We start from the raw sequence: 22,560 nt of genomic DNA on the forward strand, positions 1-22,560 counted from the left end.
GCCATGAATGCAATGCCATTCCTCTTCAAGTTGTGATTCCCAGCATAATAGACCATATGATTATCTGATTCAAAATGGCCGATACCAGTCCATTTCAGCTCACTAATGCCTAGGATATGGATGTTCATGCATTCCATTTCATTTTTGATGATTTCCAGTTTTCCTAGATTCATACTTTGTACATTCCACATTCCAATTATCAATGGATGTTTGCAGCTGTTTCTTCTCATTTTGAGTCACCCTGCATCAGCAAATGAAAGCCCCGAAAGCTTAACTCCATCCACGTCTTTAAGGTGGACCCTACTTTGAGGAGGCAGCTCTTCCTCAGTCGCATTTTGAATGCCTTGAGGGGCTCATGTTCTGGCACTATCTCAGACAATGTTCTGCTACTATTCATAAGGTTTTCACTGGCTAATTCTTTTCAGAAGTAGACTGCCAGGTCCTTCTTCCTAGTCTGTCTGAGTCTGAAAGCTCAACTGAAATCTTTCCACCATGGGTGACCCTGCTGGTATTTGAATACTGGTGGCATAGCTTCCAGCATCACAGCAACACACGAGCCCCCACAGTACAACAAACTGACAGAATCATGGGGGACATAAATAGTGAAGTACTTGATTTCCAATTTCTTTACTGGTATGTGTTTTTAAGCTAGTAAATGTTATAAATCGTTTGACACATTTTCCATCTGTTGGAGATATATATCTTAAAACAATACTTAGCTAATCTGTAGGAGAAAGATCAGGAATGGAATCTACAAACTGAAATATTGAGCTATACTTATTTCACTGAAGACACTTGATAGAACTTTATCGCTTATTAAGTTTGTTAATTCTTCACATGCTCTTTTAGAAATATATAATGGGTTGCTCTTTCCTATGTTACCATATTTTGAGATGTGGCCTGCCAAAAATAGATGAAACTGAGCAGCAAGTTCAAGTAAACTTCCAAATTTACATTTTGTGAGGACTACAAATACTTAATTTCTTCCTCAAAAAAATAGTCCACATTCACTGATTGTTATGACAGCAACAATACTTTGTAAAATCACCTTACAATACTGACCTTCTTCATTAATTTGTGTTTCCAGTTCATGAGTTAATCCAAAATAATGTCTTTGGTTTAAACGTGACAACATGCAATTTCTGTGAATTGACCTGTTTTCATGTTTATCAATCATATTTTAGTTGCACCAATTTGTTAAACTCATCAGTAGCAAATCTAGAAATAAAGGATTTAGGACTGAATAGTTTGCAAAGAAAACAATATACAGAACCGACTGATGGAGAATACGGTAACCACTCCCTCTTATAATTTTCACCAATAGCTATGCACCCTAGAAATATATTCTGGCTACAGAACCTAGTTTGCTTACCATGCAGAAATTTTGACACCAATTTTCAAACGGTCTACTGTGACGACAATCACTTGGCCTTCTTTTGAGCCAATAATTTACATCATTAGAAGAAAAATTATTCCACAAAGCAGAATGTATATTTCTGTTTTTGGGGGGGGTCTGCAAATGTTGCAATTTCAGTCTCTAAAATAGCTTTACTTTCTACACCATTATTAGTTTTTTTTTTTTTTTTACTACAGCAAGGAATGGACGCAGAATTTGGAACAAATTGTTATATTCATATTGCTATTAGTAATCAGCACTAGTGGTACTAGAACAATGATTTGCACTCATTAAACTAGTACGTTCAACAGAAGTCTCTTCTGATTTTTTGTTTTAAAAATGAAGTTAATTTTGGAATTGTTTTTAGGGATTCACAAATCCTTTTCTTTTAATCTTCTGCAAGCTTTTGTTTTTGCACTCCCTTTGGTTGTTGCTGTTTCATTTTACCTGGATATAAAATCATGCCACTTTTAAAATGTGGTTCTACCATAACAAATAAATTTGAATAAATAAAATTTATAAAACAAGTAAAATTTATAAAATAAAATTTACATTCAAATTTAGATGTTGACAAAAAAATTTTATTTTAAAATTTATTTTAATTTTAATATTTGAAAATTAATAAGTAAAAATGATTTGGAACATATAATTTTGTTGTTTCAACCTGAGATAGTCAAAAGAAATAGTACTTACAAGGCAGTCAGAAACAATTTCATTTTTTGTTACACGATGTTTGCAGAGCTCCAAGCGTGTTTTTCATCTTGAATAATACTTAAAAACTTGCCTACTTCTCTTCCGTCCTTTGATGCTGCATCTTCACAGTTCACTGGACTCCTACTGATAACCAATGGGGGCCAGAGCGATCACAAAGAGCATGATACAAACACAAGGGTATCTTCGATCTGCAGTTGATTTTTGGTTTGATTTGCACAGGACAGGACCATGCACATCAGGAGTCATGTGATTATAGCACCACTGGCACGTTCTTACATGGTCCATGAGAAAGAACTGAGTGTGAGGTTATACCTAATCAGTCCGAAACGAAAAGGAAAATATAATTGTTATCACAATCAAAATTTATAAAATGTACATTTTATTTCCTCGTGGAATTACTTAACTCCCATATTTGGAGATATGCATATAATGGATGCAACAATAGCACCACTTCTCAGTGAGCAAGTTTATTTTGTGAGTCATGACAATACCAATCAACTTCTTAAAAGAAAGTCAGTCTGAAGGGAAGTGGAAAATAAAATACATTTATATAATATTTATTATCTAAATATTCATTTAATTTATTTCCTCAAGGAATTGTTCAATTTACTTAAGTGGAGATACACAAATATTCTGATAAAATATAAATGTAATATTCTGATAAATGCCCTTTGTTGCTTTCTTGGAAGACAAATTTAGAAACACACTCATAACACACTCGTTGCAAAACAGGAACATATTTTGCACAATAAATATTGAATTTTGTGTCCCCGTAATGTACCTAATACCACATTTATTAGCATACATAGAGTAATATCAAGCACTGTGTCCCACGCAACAGACAAAAAGAAAATGAAACTCACTTGATATATAAATTAAAACTTTTCATGTTAGATAAATAATGTCAAAGTTTCCAGTATTTTTGGACGTTTGCTATGTTAGTATTATATTAAATCACCACCCATGTTAGTATTATACTAAATGTTTGCTCAGTTGTGTCTGCATGTATGCAGAACATATTTTAAAGTTAAATTTATAAATATTATTGTTTACAAAACTTAGGACATAACTGTACATAAATGCTATATAGTTAAAAAGTAACTTGATTGAATTAATTGCAATGGTTGATTTATTTGAGTTGCCTCACTTTTTCTTATCATCTGGGACTGGAGTTCTCATTAGTTATTTACCAGAACGTATACAAGAGCATACCCTTGTGTTTGTGTCATGGCAAAGAGCTTTGCTGGCTGGAGTTGCTTGATCAGCAGAGGTTGATGTACAAGATGGTTCTTTCAAAAGGATCAGAGATCTGTTATCTATTAATATAATGAGTCTTTGCCCAGTAACCACTCATGGTGGATCCAGTTGCATATTGGGTGAATGTAGCAAGAGTTAGACTTGACAGCCCATCCCCACCTCTTGTTCATTAGAAAAAAATAGTGTACTCCCAAGAGACCCATCAAGATATGGAATTCTAGTTACACAGGAAGGGACTGTAGGAGACAGATGTCAACAAAGGCGTTGAAGTGGTAGAAGCCTCATAGCTCAAACAATTTTGCACATGGGTGATCTCATGATTCAGCATGAACTTTATTTCCGGCCAGCACATTCTCACACACTGGAGCCAGTATCAATTTAATTAAGCGCCCTGCCAGTTCCCTTCCACTGCAATACTTGATTTTCCTTGTGTCCTGTCTGCTTGGTATCTATGGGTCTTTGCTTTGGACACTGGTGTCCCTGTTTTGTCATTACCCTAAACATGTGCTTACCTGGCTTATTGGGTGATCCATCCTTGGCTCAAACATACCCACTCTCGTGAGGATGGCGCAAGTCTGGGCAATGTTTTGTTTTATTTACATGGTGTCGCTATGAGTTGGAGCTGACTCGATGGCATCTAACAGCAACAACAACAGAAGATGGCTAAGACGTCAGTCTTCCGTCAACAGGAGCATCCAGCTTCTCCCACACAACAGGAGTGGTCAGGTGGCCATTGACGGCAGTTATATCCTCCCTCTCAAAAAAATACAAAAGCTCACAGTAATAGTAGACAATCAGTAGATCTGGTGTTGATGTGGGGATTCCTCCTTTCTTGCTTGTAAATATGCTGCTAAAGATTTCTGCTTCCAGGATAGAAAGGCATAGCAAAATGTTATCATAAAGTTCTGATTGTTGTTAGGTTTCTATGAAAAGTGGAGAATATAAATTCATCCTCAGAGGTAGACACTTAATCTAGATGTCAACCATTTCTAACCCTCCTACTAATCCAATAAATGAATTAGTAGATAAAGTATTAAAAGTAATACCAACAATTCTCTCTCTCCTCCTCCTCTCTCTCTCTCTCTCTCTCACACACACACACACACACACACAAAGATGATGGCAGAGAAAAGCTTTTCAAACAATGATTTATGGAGGACACAAGGAAACATTAACAAGTTTGACTTTCCCAGCAGACACACTGACATGGGTTCCAGTCCCTTTTAAGGACCACCTTCTACCCTGCCGCAACCAGGGCTTTGAACCGGTTCGAAGTAGTTCAGTCATGGCCAATGAAGTGAAACCAGAACAGACCCAAATTTTTATGATTTTACAACTTGGGTGATCCGGAACCATAATCAGAATGGGAAAAATTACCAGTTGAAGCCAAACGGGAGGTTCAGAAGTGGCATAGTGAGCTCTTTCAGAAGCCTGATGTGAGAGATTGGATTATTGGCAGGCCTGTGGAGAGTGACACACATTCTAAGTGGCACCGTCAGGTGCCATCTTTGAGTGGAACACTGCTGTTTCTGACTCTGCTCAAAATTTGTTGGGCAGGAGATTTGGTTGCTATGCAACGCATACGCTGCCCTTGTTTTCTAAGAGGGAGATTAGGTTTCTAGCAAGGCTTCGACCCATAATTTTTCCCGTTCCGGTTATCATTCCAGTTCACCCAAATTAAAAAAATTTGGATTTGTTCCAATTTCACTTCCTCGGCCACGACTGAACTGGGAAGAACTGGTTCAATGCTCTGGCTACAACAGATCTCGAAGTCCACACAGCCCCAAATCCAACTCAGTTGTCACAAATGACCCCAAGACTCAAAGTTGAGGAGAGTGGGGGCATGTCTAAGACTGGTCTGGTGCCTTTCCCCAAAGGCCTCAGATCTGAATCACTTTGCAAGGGGCTTTAGGTTCTTGGTCTCCACCCTCAAGTAAACACCCATTTAAAATTTACAAAAGTTGGTCCATCAAAGATTTCTGATATCAGATTCAGGTATTCAGCAGATCATTTCAGTGCATAACTGTGCTTAATAGCTGGACCTCCAGGCATAAATTACTTTATTCTTGTCTAATATAGAAATTAAAATGCCACATGGGTCACAAGATTAGCCTGTCTTTTCTATGGCTCCTTCACAAGCATAGCCTTAAACCACCCCTTGATGTTCAAACATTCCCCCCAAAGCTAGAAATGAATGAATTGATGAAGCAACAGTGAAAATGCTAGAACCTGGAGACAGAGATGACTTGGTTGAGTTTAGGATATATTGAGTTAGAGATACAGAGCTGTATTATGACCTGGGTTTGGGGCAATTAACAAGAAAACAGATAAACTCCTTTGTGTCCTGGCCTGGATACTCTCAACAAGATGAAGCAAACTCGTACCCCCTGGGACCCACAGAATAAGAGTCATCTTGGACCAGATTATGATTTAGCCAAACAGGGGTTCTCACTACTTTCAGTGAGAAAAAACAAAACAAGAAAGCCATATTCAGAAATAAAGTAATTAGAGAATAAATAGCAGTACGATTCCATTTTTTCAACCTACTTGGAATGGCATAGACCACTGGCAGGGGTGTGAGGAAACGGGCACTCTCAGGCATGTGCCCAAGTTCACACAGCTGGGAAGTAGGAGAGCCCAAGCTGGAATCCAGTTCTGTCTTTTTCCACAGCAGTCAGACATGCTGTCTCCACCACTCTTCCCTGCCTCCTGAGTGTGTAATTCAGGCATAGTAGTAGATCTCAGACTTATGTTTACCTATAGACTTAGTGTGAGTTTTGCTTAATTCCATATCCCTCACAGGCATTTTTGGAAAGCTCTGGCCATTTTAATTAAAATAATTCTTATTCATATTTCTTCACTATTCCTCTTACTCACATAATTTCACCCTTACTTTTGCACTCTCATGGTCATACTCACATACTCATTCTTACACTGTCACTCCCAAATTTCCACATTCTTACACTCTCACACTCATTGACACACATTCACATATTCTTAAACTCACTCTCAACCTTAAACAAAACACACGCTCACACATATCTTTATGAGCACTCATTTTACCCTTTGTAAGATTCTTTGTCCTGCTCTTAGGATGATCTTAGTCAGTGCCTCACAGACACTTTCAGACAGACAAAAGGCCTTCTAAGAATCAAAAAACACCTTTCAAATTAAGTTATAGAACTTATAATCTCAAGGGTGTTTCCATACACTAGCCTCATATAAAGCCCAATGTGCAGGAGATATTTCTAGGCGTGACTTTTGTTTAACGGGGTAGATTAAAAATTGACACAGAGAAAGCCCATAAAAGTTTTAAAAGGAATTACTTCAGTTTGAACTGAAAGGGCCAGGGATTACACAAAATGAAAACAGGTGTTTGGACCATCAAACTTTTATGAGAGGGTAGAGTATTGACGCTATTCAGTTTTAAACATAGGCCACTTCTTATGGAAAAAGGAAGATAACCCAGAGAGCAGAACCAAGACCCCACAATGCAAAGCCAAAGAGCCACAGAGAACAGCTCCCAAGGAGTAGGATTACTACTAATCAAGGAACTGCAAAAGATGCCTAGTTGGATTTTAAAACTGGTATGTTCAGTGGCTGCCGTGTGCCTCTTATTTCCCTCTTTTTGAATGGGAGTATCTGGAGTAATTTTCTTGCGTCTGTCTCACATTTCATGTTGAGAGTGGAGGGCAACAATAACTTGTCTCATTAATTCACAGCTCCTCAGATTGAGAGGAACGGTACTCAAAGAGATGAATCTGAAGAACCATACTGAAAGAGCCTCATGTGCACCAAGATCTGATTTAAATGATGAGATAGTGGACTTGAGCAGATGCCCTAACTGTATAAGACATTTGAGAGGTCTTGGAGGAGCCAAGTGTAATTTACATGCTGGAAGGATATAAGTAGTTGTTTCCAGAAGGCAGATTGGGGCAGATTGCATTTTCTAAAGATGGCCACCACATCATTTTACATCCGTCGTGCTCATCAAGAATCTTGTTGCATTACATTGACAGATGAAGTCTATGTCCCCTCCCCTTACAACTGGGCAGCCTTTCGGGAATGTTTCATCTAATAAAGTTTGGTGGAGGTGATTTCCAAGGATAGACCATGAAAGTCAATGCAGCTTCCATAGTGCTTTCTGGAACATTTGCTCTTGAATCCACAAGCCGCCATGTAAGAAGACTAAGTATCCTGAGGTCACCATGCTCCACGGAATCCAAGCCACATGGAGAGTTCGAATGCATGTATGTGCTCTGGTTAGCAGTCGTAGTCTCTGAGTACTGCCAGCCCAGGCACAGCCATCTGAGTGAATGTGCTTTCATTGTATTCTATTTTCCAACAACTGGGTGACCCCCTAAACCTCAACTGTGTCTAGATGAGGGCCCAGACATCATGCAACAGAGATAAATCTTCCCTGCTATGCCATTTCAGAATTCCTGACCCACAAAATCTAACAGCATAATAAATTGGCTGGTGTTTTACACCACTAAGTTTGGGATTATTTGTTACACAACAATAATAAATGAAACTGGAATTGGTATTGGAAGTGGTTCCAGAGGAACCACTCTAAGGATAGGTTCTCTGAATTAGTTCTTGGTTATTGGGAGTTGGTTCTCTGATCAGATTATACTTGAAGACTTTAATGATTCTGTTTCCATTGGTAAAGAGTATGCTGGTAGACCACGTCGTGCAATAGCAAAATAATTACTTATATTATCACTTGCAGACAGTTGGAAGTAAAAATGTATCTACATGGCAAGGCTTTAGGTGAACAAATAATATTTGTGGCCATAGAAACTTTTAGTGAAAATAAAGATTATAATGGGATTGGTTTGTTGCTTCCAACATTTTCCTGAGAGCTACATGCTGCAGAAGAACAAACAAATATGCCTTGGAAGAAGTACAGCCAAAATTTTCCTTAGAAGCAAGGATGGTGAGACTTCATCTCACGTACTTTGAACACGTTATCAGAAGAGACCAGTCCCTGGAGAAGGACATCATGCTTGGTAAAGTAGAGGGTCAGTGAAAGAGAGAAAGACCCTCATTGAGATGGATTGACACAGTGGCTGCAACAATGGGCTTAAACATAGCAACGATTGTGAGGATGGTACAGGGCCAGGCAGTGTTGTTCTGTTGTGCATAGGGTCACTATGAGTCAGAACTGACTCAATGGCACTTAACAACAATAAGTTCCAGAGAAGTTGGGAGAGAAAGTGATGATCGCAGTGCTTTAAATTATTAGTTCAAACTCCAGGCAAGAGACTTAAATTCTTCCATCATTGCCCTAGAAGAAACAGTTACCTCTTGTAGCCATGGGCTAAGATTTCCAAAAGGCAAACCTAAAGCATAATCTTGTGGGTGACTAAAATACCATGTAAACTGATTTTCCAACCTCATGAGTTCTCTTATGTTAAAGTTAGGGCATTGATAGGGAAGGAATTGAATAATGAAAGTTTAGATTAGATGGGGGCATATGGAAAGATTATTATGAAGGTGGGGTCCTTGAAACCTTAAATTATGCCAATTTACCGTGGCAATTAGTAGCTAGCAGCTTTCCTACTCATGTCCAAGGAGATCATGAACCCCTAGCATAAGAACCATGTAATGGACTTACCTAAGGCAGTTGCCTTGTGAGGGACTATTGAGCTTCCTCAGGGTTTACCTACACCACGTATTATTGCTTTTAGACCTATAATCAGACAGCAGCTTCCACGGGATGAGGTACAAAGGGTGACCTATGATGAGGTGTGATGCACCCCAAAAGAATTGCGTAATTTGCCAATTTATGTTGACAGAAACCTGAGTAACTTGTGTGGCAATAGATCCTAAAGTTGTATGAGGGTGAAAAAAACATGTTATATCGGGTGAAATTATTGATATGATCTCACTAATCAAAGATTCTAGATTTTATTGGTAAGCTTGAGTGGTTGAAGTGGCTCTGACAGTTTGCTTGCTTGCTTGATTGAAATCTGGACCCAAAGATGTCCTACACTAAATGAAGTTAAAATTCCAGAACTTCCTTGGAATACTATAGAAGAAAGTATCCAAAGGCTTAGAGGTATTAGAATGATAGAGTAGGTTTATTATGCAAAACCTACCCCCCCACCCCACTATGACCTCTAGACAGGTCCAGAGGACACTCCCTTTACCAAAACTGTGAGAAGCACATTTGTGAGTGGAGCCCCAGCATCACTGAAGTGCTCTGTGATGTGTAATTTCTGTAGGGCAGCAATGACAGTGGGAACTCCCGTCATCAAATTGTACTCCCTTAATTGAATGGTGATAGACTCAACAGCACACAACAATAACAACAACGACACTGTTTTCCAGGTGTGGCATGGGCCAAGTAGCAATGTGTAATTACCAAAGACAAGGTGGATATGGTTACCGTAATAGGCAGCAGAGCTTAAACAGTAATCAAAATAGTCTGACCCACAGTGAACGTTGGTCTTGATGAGTTGATCATGGTGTCTCTAAAACTAAAACAGATGGGCAGATTACTAAATACTACCTCATCTGTCTGTATAGGTTAAACAGCTCTAGGTCTAGCAAATGGAAGTCTGATGTGAATCACTAAAACAGAGTTATAGCTCCACAACCAATTCCTAAACCTGAGCCACTTTAGAGACCCAGAGCCCCGTGAATGAAGGGGAAATCAGATTTCCTTGAAAAAGGACTCTGCAGTACAGCCACAATGAATATTGTAAATTTTCATACTGGCCTTGCCCAGGGTGCTTGTGCACTGGGGAAGGAGGGAAATAATCAGACGTTTCGGGGATTACTGGACTCTGAAATAACCCTAATTCCTGGAGATCCAAAATGCCTTTGTGGACAACCATTCAGAGTAGGGGCTTAGAATATTTCTGTATGGGAACACAACTTACTCTATGGCTACTTCCAAGGAAGTTCAACCATTCAGGTCAGGTGATTGGTAGAGTTTTTTTTTTCTTTTTTTATTAACTTTTATTGAGCTCCAAGTGAACGTTTACAAATCAAGTCAGACTGTCACATATAAGTTTATATACACCTTACTCCGTACTCCCACTTGCTCTCCCCCTAATGAGTCAGCCCTTCCAGTCTCTCCTTTCGTGTAAACTTTGCCAGCCTCCAACTCTCTCTATCCTCCCATCCCCCCTCCAGACAGGAGATGCCAAACTCAAGTGTCCACCTGATATAATTAGCTCACTCTTCATCAGCATCTCTCACCTACCCACTGTCCAGTCCCTTTCATGTCTGATGAGTTGTCTTCGGGGATGGTTCCTGTCCTGTGCCAACAGAAGGTTTGGGGACCATGACTGCCAGGATTCCTCTAGTCTCAGTCAGACCATTAAGTCTGGTCTTTTTGTGAGAATTTGGGGTCTGCATCCCACTGATCTCCTTCTCCCTCAGGGGTTCTCTGTTTTGCTCCCTGTCAGGGCAGTCATCGATTGTGGCCGGGCACCAACTAGTTCTTCTGGTCTCAGGATGATGTAGGTCTCTGGTTCATGTGGCCCTTTCTGTCTCTTGGGCTCCTAATCACCTTGTGTCCTTGGTGTTCTTCATTCTCCTTTGATCCAGGTGGATTGAGACCAATTGATGCATCTTAGATGGCCGCTTGTTAGCATTTAAGACCCCAGACGCCACATTTCAAAGTGGGATGCAGAATGTTTTCATAATAGAATTATTTTGCCAAATGACTTAGAAGTCCCCTTAAATCATGGTCCCCAAACCCCCGCCCTTGCTCCGCTGACCTTTGAAGCATTCATTTTATCCCGGAAACTTCTTTGCTTTTGGTCCAGTCCAGTCGAGCTGACCTTCCATGTATTGAGTATTGTCCTTCCCTTCACCTAAAGCAGTTCTTATCTACTAATTAATCAGTAAATAACCCTCTCCCACCCTCCCTCCCTCCCCCCCTCGTGACCACAAAAGTATGTGTTGTTCTCAGTTTATACTATTTCTCAAGATCTTATAATAATGGTCTTATACAATATTTGTCCTTTTGCCTCTGACTGATTTCGCTCAGCATAATGCCTTCCAGGTTCCTCCATGTTATGAAATGTTTCACAGATTCGTCACTGTTCTTTATTTATGCGTAGTATTCCATTGTGTGAATATACCGCAATTTATTTAACCATTCATCCGTTGATGGACACCTTGGTTGCTTCCAGCCTTTTGCTATTGTAAACAGAGCTGCAATAAACATGGGTGTGCATATATCTGTTCGTGTGAAGGCTCTTATTTCTCTAGGGTATATTCCGAGGAGTGGGAATTCTGGGTTGTATGGTAGTTCTATTTCTAACTGTTTAAGATAACCCCAGATAGATTTCCAAAGTGGTTGTACCATTTTACATTCCCACCAGCAGTGTATAAGAGTTCCAATCTCTCCGCAGCCTCTCCAACATTTATTATTTTGTGTTTTTTGGATTAATGCCAGCCTTGTTGGAGTGAGATGGAATCTCATCGTAGTTTTAATTTGCATTTCTCTAATGGCTAATGATCGAGAGCATTTTCTCATGTATCTGTTAGCTGCCTGAATATCTTCTTTAGTGAAGTGTGTGTTCCTATCCTTTGCCCACTTCTTGATTGGGTTGTTTGTCTTTTTGTGGTTGAGTTTTGACAGAATCATATAGATTTTAGACATCAGGCGCTGGTCGGAGATGTCATAGCTGAAAATTCTTTGCCAGTCTGTAGGTGGTTTTTTTACTCTTTTGGTGAAGTCTTTAGATGAGCATAGGTGTTTGATTTTTAGGAGCTCCCAGTTATCTGGTTTCTCGTCGTCATTTTTGGTAATGTTTTGTATTCTGTTTATGCCCTGTATTAGGGCTCCTAAGGTTGTCCCTATTTTTTCTTCCATGATCTTTATCGTTTTAGTCTTTATGTTTAGGTCTTTGATCCACTTGGAGTTAGTTTTTGTGCATGGTGTGAGGTATGGGTCCTGTTTCATTTGTTTGCAAATGGATATCCAGTTATGCCAGCACCATTTGTTAAAAAGACTATCTTTTCCCCAATTAACTGACACTGGTCCTTTGTCAAATATCAGCTGCTCATATGTGGATGGATCTATGTCTGGGTTCTCAATTCTGTTCCACTGGTGTATGTGCCTGTTGTTGTACCAGTACCAGGCTGTTTTGACTACTGTGGCTGTATAATAGGTTCTGAAATCAGGTAGAGCGAGGCCTCCCACTTTCTTCTTCTTTGTCAGTAATGCTTTGGTTATCCGCAGCTTCTTTCCCTTCCATGTGAAGTTGGTGATTTGTTTCTCTATCACCTTAAAAAATGACATTGGAATTTGGATCGGAAGTGCATTGTATGTATAGATGGCTTTTGGTAGAATAGACATTTTTACTATGTTAAGTCTTCCTATCCATGAGCAAGGTATGTTTTTCCACTTAAGTATGTCCTTTTGAATTTCTTGTAGTAGAGCTTTGTAGTTTTCTTTGTATAGGTCTTTTACATCTTTGGTAAGATTTATTCCTAAGTATTTTATCTTCTTGGGGGCTACTGTGAATGGTATTGATTTGGTGATTTCCTCTTCGATGTTCTTTTTGTTGATGTAGAGGAATCCAAGTGATTTTTGTATGTTTATCTTATAACCTGAGACTCTGCCAAACTCTTCTATTAGTTTCAGTAGTTTTCTGGAGGATTCCTTAGGGTTTTCTGTGTATAAGATCATGTCATCTGCAAATAGAGATAATTTTACTTCCTCTTTGCCAATCCGGATGCCCTTTATTTCTTTGTCTAGCCTAATTGCTCTGGCTAGAACTTCCAGCACAATGTTAAATAAGAGCGGTGATAAAGGGCATCCTTGTCTGGTTCCCGTTCTCAAGGGAAATGCTTTCAGGCTCTCTCCATTTAGAGTGATGCTGGCTGTTGGCTTTGCATAGATGCCCTTTATTGTGTTGAGGAATTTTCCTTCAATTCCTATTTTGCTGAGAGTTTTTATCATGAATGGGTGTTGGACTTTGTCAAATGCCTTTTCTGCATCAATTGATTAGATCATGTGGTTTTTGTCTTTTGTTTTATTTATATGGTGGATTACATTAATGGTTTTTCTAATATTAAACCAGCATAACCAGCATACCTGGTATAAATCCCACTTGGTCATGGTGGATTAATTTTTTGATATGTTGTTGAATTCTATTGGCTAGAATTTTGTTGAGGATTTTTGCATCTATGTTCATGAGGGATATAGCTCTGTAATTTTCTTTTTTTGTGATGTCTTTACCTGGTTTTGGTATCAGGGAGATGGTGGCTTCATAGAATGAGTTGGGTAGTATTCCGTCATTTTCTATGCTTTGAAATACCTTTAGTAGTAGTGGTGTTAACTCTTCTCTGAAAGTTTGGTAGAATTCTGCAGTATAGCCATCCGGGCCAGGGCTTTTTTTTGTTGGGAGTTTTTTGATTACCGTTTCAATCTCTTTTTTTGTTATGGGTCTATTTAGTTGTTCTACTTCTGATTGTGTTAGTTTAGGTAGGTATTGTTTTTCCAGGAATTCATCCATTTCTTCTAGGTTTGCAAATTTGTTAGAGTACAATTTTTCGTAATAATCTGATATGATTCTTTTAATTTCAGTTGGGTCTGTTGTGATGTGGCCCTTCTCATTTCTTATTCGGGTTATTTGTTTCCTTTCCTGTATTTCTTTAGTCAGTCTAACCAAAGGTTTATCAATTTTGTTAATTTTTTCAAAGAACCAGCTTTTGGCTTTGTTAATTCTTTCAATTGTTTTTCTGTTCTCTAATTCATTTAGTTCAGCTCTAATTTTTATTATTTGTTTTCTTCTGGTGCCTGATGGATTCTTTTGTTGCTCACTTCTCTATTTGTTCAAGTTGTAGGGACAGTTCTCTGATTTTGGCTCTTTCTTCTTTTTGTATGTGTGCATTTATTGATATAAATTGGCCTCTGAGCACTACTTTTGCTGTGTCCCAGAGGTTTTGATAGGAAGTATTTTCATTCTTGTTGCATTCTATGAATTTCCTTATTCCCTCCTTAATGTCTTTTATAACCCAGTCTTTTTTCAGGAGGGTATGGGTTCGATGAGCATCTTGGATAGATATCCTTTCGTCTTTCATGATGTCAGGGAAGTTTTCTGTCAGCAGATCTTCAACTATTTTCTCTGTATTTTCTGTTATCCCTCCCTGTTCTGGAACTCCAATCACATACAAGTTACCCTTCTTGATAGAGTCCCATATGATTCTTAGGGTTTCTTCATTTTTTTTAATTCTTTTATCTGATTAATTTTTTTCAGCTATGTTGGTGTTAATTCCCTCGTCCTCCCGATTTCCCAGTCTGCATTCTAATTGCTTGAGTCTGCTCCTCTGACTTCCTATTGCGTTGTCTAATTCTGTAATTTTATTGTTAATCTTTTGGATTTCTGCATGCTGTCTCTCTATGGATTCTTGCAACTTATTAATTTTTCCACTATGTCTTGAATAATCTTTTTGAGTTCTTCAACTGTTTTATCAGTGTCTTCCTTGGCTTTTTCTGCAGTTTCCCTTATTTCATTTCTGAGGTCATCCCTGATGTCTTGAAGCATTCTGTAAATTAGTTTTTTATATTCTGTATCTGATAATTCCAGGATTGTATCTTCATTTGGGAAAGATTTTGATTCTTTTGTTTAGGGGGTTGTAGAAGCTGTCATGGTCTGCTTCTTTATGTGGTTTGATATCGACTGCTGTCTCTGAGCCATCCCTAAGATATTAAAAAAAAAATCTTTTGTTTGGGGGGTTGTAGAAGCTGTCATGGTCTGCTTCTTTATGTGGTTTGATATCGACTGCTGTCTCCGAGCCATCACTAAGATATTAAAAAAAAAAAAAAGATATATTAGTGATTTATTCTAAAATTGCTCACTGAGTCTTATCTTGTTTTGTTTTCTTTCAATATACGTGGATGGGCTACTAGATTGTGCTGTCTTGTTTGTTGTAGCCCTTGACTTACTTATGACCTATTACCAGCTGATTTGCGCTGTTGCCAGATATATATGCCTGAGTCTATTCACTATTCTTGAGTAGAATCTGATTTTGGGTCATCAAGTGTGTGGTGCACCCTAACACCTATCCACCTCGAGAAGTAGTGGTGATAGTTGTGTGCACCAGATTATATTAGCAGCTGGGGTTCACACTCCAGGGGGGGCAGGATGCTGACAGGCTTCCCCCAAGTGTCAGTGAGGTAGGTGTGTCTCTATTCCTATAGCACCTTGGTGGGAGGGCACTGCAGCTGTACCTTAGGCCCCCAATGCAAGTACCTCTACTGATTGGTAGGTGTCACCCTCCTTAGACCCCTAAGGCAAGAGGCTATGTGGTCTGGGAGGAGCTTCAGCCCTCAGTTCCCTGTTGTGGGTCAGTTAGGGCTCTGTTGAATAAGCAGAGATATCAGACCTGGGAAACTTGTTTTTCCAGTAAATCCACTAAAAAAAAAATACAGTCAGATCCCTATCAGAACTGCCTTTGCATTATAACAGCCACCTTGTTCCCCGTAAGAATGAAAGCCCGAGATTTGGATCATATATGCTTGGCTGTAGCTGGTTCTGTGTTTTTAGTCCAATTAGGGAAGGATTTTTGGTCCCTGGGTTTTTTGTGGTTGCTTCTCTCAGGCCAGAAGAATGGGTTAGGAAAAGACCAAAAAAAAAAAAAATGGGAAAAGGAAAGCCGCGGAGCTCAGGAAATTCCAATGTTAATGAAGCTGCCTAGGAAGGGGAGGGGAGGGTTTAGAAAAACGGGAGAGAGTAGCACCCCGGAATATAGCCAAAGTTGCTTATCTTGCTTGGAATGACTATTTTATCTGAGATTCCTGAGGGGCGTGTCGCCTATGTGTGCTGGCTGTGTGGAGATTGTCCCCGAGGGTCTGGCCCGCTGAAGCCGCAGTCAGATCCTCTGCTGCCAGTCCAAAGTCCAGCGTCAAGGTTCCCCTGCTGGGAACGCTGCCCTCCCGGCGCCAAAATCAGTCGCTGCCTCCCTGGGACTTTTCGTCCCGCCAGCCGCGTCGCCGCGTCACCTCCACGAACCGGCTGGGCCCCCTCCCGGGGTTAGTTCATTGGGGTAGGGCTGCACCCCGTGTTTGCACCGTCACAAGATGTTGTGTTCAGCTTCCCTGGGCCCAGTCCTAAGCCCGTCGCCAAGGTTACCTGACTGGGATGCTGGCTCCAGGCTCCGAAAACAGTCGCTGCTTCCCCGTAGTTGTTCATTCTCCGTCTCTGTCACTCAGGTCAACTCTTTAAATCTGTGTTTGTTGTTCAGGGTTCGTAGATTGTCACGTATGTGATTGATTCACTTGTTTTTCCGAGTCTTTGTTGCAAGAAGGATTTGAGGTAGCGTCTACCTAGTCAGACATCTTGGCCCCCCCTCGATTGGTAGAGTTTTGATTCAAGTTTATTTCAAAGTGGGCTATGTGACGCATGTCCTGCTATCCTGTTTTTACCCCCATGCTAGAATACATTGTTGGAACAGCCATGTTCAGAAACTGGCAGAATCCCTGCACTGGCTCCCTGACCCATAGAATATGAGCTATAATGGAAGGAAAGGCCAAGTGGAAAGTACTAAAATTGAGTATCTACCAATATAGTAAACCAAAAGCAATACTCTATTCCTGGTGGGGAAGCCCTGGTGGGGTAGTGATTAAGTGCCACGGCTGCTAACCAAAGGTCAGCAGTTCAAACCCACCAGGCGCTCCTTGGAAACTCTACGGGGCAGTTCTACTCTGTCCTATAGGGTCGCTATAGGGTCACTATGAGTCGGAATCAACTTGACGGCAATGGGTTTGGTTTTATTTGGTTTTTATTCCTGGTGGGAACTTCAGAGATTAGCATCTCCATACAAGACTTGAAATATTCAGGGAGTGGTGATTCCCACCACATCCCCATTCAACTCCCCTATCTGACCTGTGCAGGATAGAAATGGATTTTGGAGATGACAGTGGATTATTGTAAAAGCAGTCAGATAAGGACTCCAATTACAGATATTAAAGATGTGGAGGGAGAAAAGCAACACATCCCCAGGCACCTGGTATGAAGCTATCTTTCTCTATACTGTCTTTGGTATAGTAAAACCTGCAAAAGCTGGTACCTGTGGAAGGGAGAAACCTGTGAGAGAAGGAAGACTCAAATATTTTCCACTAAAATTAGCAAAAGTGGTAACACTGCACCCTGTAAAAGGCGGAAAAGTTGTGAGGCCTGGATGTAGTCCTTGAAGGACTCCACAGGAGCAGAGTGTGTGCAAAAGTAGTAAAAGCGACCACTGTTTATCCTTCCTGTGCTGGCCAAAGGGGGCGATGTGACAAAGGGACCCAGAGTGCCTGCGTCACATCCCATAATGCGTTATGTCAAGGAGAACCGAAGGACTTCCATTTTGAAGAAATCCTGCCTATGCACCTGTATTTGCATAACCCAATCCCTTCTCAGGAAGCTCCGCCCTTCCCTCCTGCCTCCCAGAACCTCATGAATAAACATCAAAACCCCTCCGCCCCTCTTGTTGAAACCCTTAAATACTTGGCTAGTAGGCAAATCGCTGAGACAGTCTCTCTGAAGGTTCTAGTCCTTACTGTCTCCTTTTGCTAGCTGCTGGCAAAATTTGCTTGTGTGACTCCAGGCTGCCTAAATAGTCTTATTGGGCGGCATGAATCCGGTTGGGTTCAACCAAGGAAGAGGACCTCGGTAACACAGAGACACATCCTGACAAGTTTTTAGCTTCTTTGTCATTTCCTTGGTCTTTGCTATGAAAAATAAAACTGTTCTGTAGTGTATCTCAGTCTGTATGTAAGGAGGGAAAGATATCAAATAGGATACAGACAACTCAGACCTGAGAAGCACAATGTTCTTAGAAGGATTGTGCTGTTATTGAAGGGGAACAACAACAACAACAAAAAGATGCAAATACAGATTTAGGCCAGTGTTATTTAACTAAAAAATCTGTAGCTTCTTCATTTCAAAGACACTTTTTTTTGGGAGTTTAAGTCATTTATTGAATGAATAGCTTATACAAGAATACCAATAAAACTAATACTGCAAGCTACAATTTTGAAAATAAAGCCGATATAACAGGAACAAAATATACATAACGTGAGAGGATTATTTGATTTTGACCCATAATGCATTCTTTATAATTAACCTAAAGAAAATTGTATACTTTGGTCTAACTTTAGTGTTTTTTAAATAAGCAACAATACTACAGCATACTTTTTATTTTACTTTGTGATATTTACGATTCATGCATTTGTTTAAAAGTATATACTGTATTTTATGCAAATAACATGTACCTTCTGTTTGCTAGCCATGCCCTCCCTGCATGAGGCACCCTCACAAGCACTGTCATGCCAATCCTCTTCCACATGTTGCTGTAAAAATAACTCGAGGGGGGAGGGCGCGGCCAGCAAACAAACAAAGAAAGCATGTGTTATTTTCGTAAAAGTACGGTAGATTCTAATTCAACAGTAGATCTACATATCTTGTTATTCTCTTAATATTTTGAGTAATATGTACTCCTGAACAAGTACTACCTGAAATTCTAAAATTTCTGAGCTTTGAAATAAAGTTTATTTAAGTAGTGGGTTTTAATAAATGGAGATGAAAGTAAAATTAACTTTTCCCATAACCCCATGGCCAGGAACAAGGGGCTCTTATCAAAGTATAGAAACTAAGTCTATCTTTCTATTCAAAAGAACATTTCTTACTAACATTTCTGATAAGGCAATAAATGCACCAGGATAATCTTCAATATATGCTTGCATAGGTTACACTGTTTCGTGTCAACAACAAAAGAAAAAGGAAAGAAAGAAAAGACACTTCCAAATTTCAAGTTAAAATATGTATAAAACAGTGTTGTTGTTAGGTGTCATCAAGTTGATTTTCAATTCATAGTGACCCCATGTGACAGAACAGAACTGCCTCATAGGATTTTCTAGGCTGTATTCTTTATGGGAGCAGATTGCCAGGTTTTTTCTCCAGTGGAGCCTCTGGGTGGGTTTGAACCACCAACCTTTTGGTTAGCAGCCCAGCTCTTAACCATTGTGTCACCAGGCCTCCTTGCATAAAACATTAATGACAGTGTATTTTGAAATGATACAAATATTATATACTTATCAAATAACATCATGCTTATTAAAATTACAATTAAGGGATATATAGTAAAAACACTGCTGAGGTACATTTTTCTAAATATTAATAAACCAACAGAAACCAGTTGCTGCTGAGTCGATTCTGACTTGTGGTGACCCGGTGTGTGTCAGAGTAGACTTGTTCTCCATAGAGTTTTCAATGACTGATGTTTTGGAAGTAGATCTCCAGGTCGTTCTTCCAAAGCACCTCTGGGTAGACTTGAAACCACCAACCTTTCAGTTAGCAGCAAGCACGTAAATCAGTTGCACGACCCAGGGATTCCAAAATATTAATTGCTGCTAGGTGCCATGGAGTCCGACTCAGAGCAACCCCATGTGACAGAGTAGAACTGCTTCACAGAGTTTTCTAGGCTGTAATCTTTAAAGAAGCAGATCACCAGGTCTTTCTCTCACAAAGTGGCTGGGTGGCTGGGTGGGTTTGAATCGCTAGTCTTTCATTTAGCAACCTAGGGCTTAACCGTTGGTTAAGTCTCCTTATCACAATGTAATTATTGCCCCAAAGATGATGATGCTACTTGGGAACATAAATACTTTACACTTTTTATGCCGCAATGAAAAAATGGATAGAGAATCAATACATTGGAGTTTATAACAAAGGTGACTTTTCACGTGACTTCACTTTACATTCCAATATTTAATGAAATACAGTTAGTCAGTCATACACACTAAGAGAAATAAGTAACCAGCAACTTATCTAGCCAACCAAAAGGTAAAATGTTTTTCTGGTTGCTAGTGTCAAGCTTTGATTTTTAACCTGAACAAATGCAGCCAAATATATCTGAACAACTTAGGAGAAAAGTCAGATGTCAGTCTAAATCACTTTTTCAGTGATGAACCTTGGAATTAAACCAGGGCTGATAAAATTCCTGTGGGCTACAGGAAAACAGAAAATCTCAAATCTGTGACGAACGAATTCATTGTTTCTTCCTCCATCTCTGACTTTCTATGCCTTCCAACTGTAGGATGAAATAAGAGAAAATTAATAGTTGTATAACATTATCATGCACCAAAGACTTCCTGAGGCTAGGAAAACAGTCAATCTTATGCATGTCTATTGTTTTAGCAGGACAAAAGAGTAAACCAGACCCTCTGATATCACGGTACTCATGCATCCAAAGACTTCAATCATCTTCTTTGCAAACATTAGGAATTTTTTTTTTTTTAACTTGAGAGACCATTCTGGGCTTTAAATAAGTCTTTCCACTTTAAAAGCTGATGCTCTTGCCATAAACCATACTCTCTTAATCTCCCACTTCTGAGTTACTTTATATGTAAAAAAGAAAGAGAAAGGAAGAAAGGACAGATGAGCTATAAGCTAACACACAATTACCATTTCAGTGATAAACAGTAATCTTGCTATGACTGATTTTCTTTTTTTTGACTGTCACATGAAATTCAAAATTTTACAAATGAATGAATAGTTAAGTATCAACCACTGAATGCGGTCTTTCTTGAAATTCTTAATTTCTTACAACTTTGTAAGTAGTCACATTCTCAAAGGCATTGTCACCTAGTTAGTATAAGAAACGAAGGCCCAGGTAACACATGGTCCAATTGTTTTAACCACTTGTTCTTCTGGTAACCATTTTCTAAACAAGTACTGGTCTTGGCTACCAGGTCCGATAAATTTCCCACCTGTAGTAGTCTTACAACTATAGGTCAATAGACTTGTAACTGTGAATGAAGTATATTTCAGAATATGCTTAATTCTATGTTATCTGGTATTCAAGAGCACTGTTAACATTAAACTGGTTTTTAAATAAATTTTAACAATTTTTTAAATTATTTAGTTTACTGAAAAATTTAAAAATAAAACAGGTTGATATTCAAAGCCATGGGAAGATACCTGGATTCTCCGGTGCTGTCCTCTACTAGGATCAGATTCTTTTTGGGTCCTCCTTCTGGTTCCTCATTTTTGTCCCCTTTTTTTCCCTCCTCACCTCCAGCTTCATGACCCTCTTCATCAGAATTACATTCAATCGCCTCTTTAGTGAAGAATAACACAGGCTTTGGGATCAGAAGTTCACGGAAAATATATGCCAATTTATAATCAACAGCAACACCCAGTAATCTACCCTGGGGAGAATCAGGAGGATAGAAGTAGGTAAAAAAAGAACGGCTGGGCACCTTGCTTCTGGTTGGCACAACACTTCCATGGCCCGCACACTGTTGCAGATTGAGTGTTTTCATGGTGACATTTTTTCCCTGTTTCCAGTAAATCTTACAACCTGAGCTGCTGATTATTTCTGGCCCTTGGGAGAAGAAGGGATCAGAATCATCTGGGTGTGATCGCATGTGGTATGTTTTTGTCAGAACTTTGTTGAAAAAATACTCAGTTGACATAAAGACAAATTCTATGGTGAAGCTCATTGGTTCCTCAACCCCCGAAAATTTAATTTTTACATCTTTCAAGTGTGCCAGTATCAGTTCATCATTTTCTTGGATCAACTTACGAAGAATCTTTATATTTTTAAAAGCTGTCAACCAAAAGCGAGGTATGCCATTTACTGGTGGTTTTCCTTCAGGCTCGCTTTCTGTTGCTTCACAAACTCCTTTCTGAATACCTACTTCCCACTGACACTCATCTTCTGTGGGCTCATAAATTGCATTAATGATATCAGATCTCTTATCGAACAAAGGTTGGTAGAAGGCAGCATACTTTGTCTCAAGACCGTAAAGGTCTCTGTAGAACTGTGCTTCTATCTGAGCATATTCTGCCTGAAGATTTTTGAGAGCATTGATCCGGCGCTTAACCACACGAGGCAAGCCTTGAGCCCGGCCTCCAAGTGAGCCAGCTGCCTCAATAGAGACTACAAGAGCCTGAGGATGTTGCCTCCCGCTGCCAGCGTCAGCCTCCTCGGGTGCACAGCCCCCCATCTCATCATAGGGCATGATGGCTCCAGTGATATCCTCACCCTCGCTGACCCTGGCCTCTGGTGTGGGTTCCTCTGCCTCTTGGGATGCAGCCCACTCTGTGGGTTCCTCAGGTTCCTCTGGCCCAAAAGGCAAGATTCCCTCTGCTAGGTCTGCACCTTCAGAAGGTGCGGGACCCTCTCCCGGGTTCTCTGGCTCCCAGGGGCGGTGCCTTACTGCCACTCGACCT

At 39.8% G+C, this 22,560-nt stretch overlaps 1 protein-coding gene across 1 annotated transcript; it reads right to left on the reverse strand.

Moving 5' to 3' along the window:
- Window positions 1-21,260: 21,260 nt before the first annotated feature.
- LOC126068691 (nucleosome assembly protein 1-like 1) lies at window positions 21,261-22,349 on the reverse strand. Its single transcript, XM_049871433.1, has one exon. It carries the CDS (start codon window positions 22,347-22,349, stop codon window positions 21,261-21,263), a length of 1,089 nt encoding a protein of 362 aa, XP_049727390.1.
- Between the last annotated feature and the right edge of the window lie 211 nt (window positions 22,350-22,560).

This window comes from Elephas maximus, chromosome X (genome assembly GCF_024166365.1).
Source record: "Elephas maximus indicus isolate mEleMax1 chromosome X, mEleMax1 primary haplotype, whole genome shotgun sequence".
Lineage (NCBI taxonomy): Eukaryota > Metazoa > Chordata > Mammalia > Proboscidea > Elephantidae > Elephas > Elephas maximus.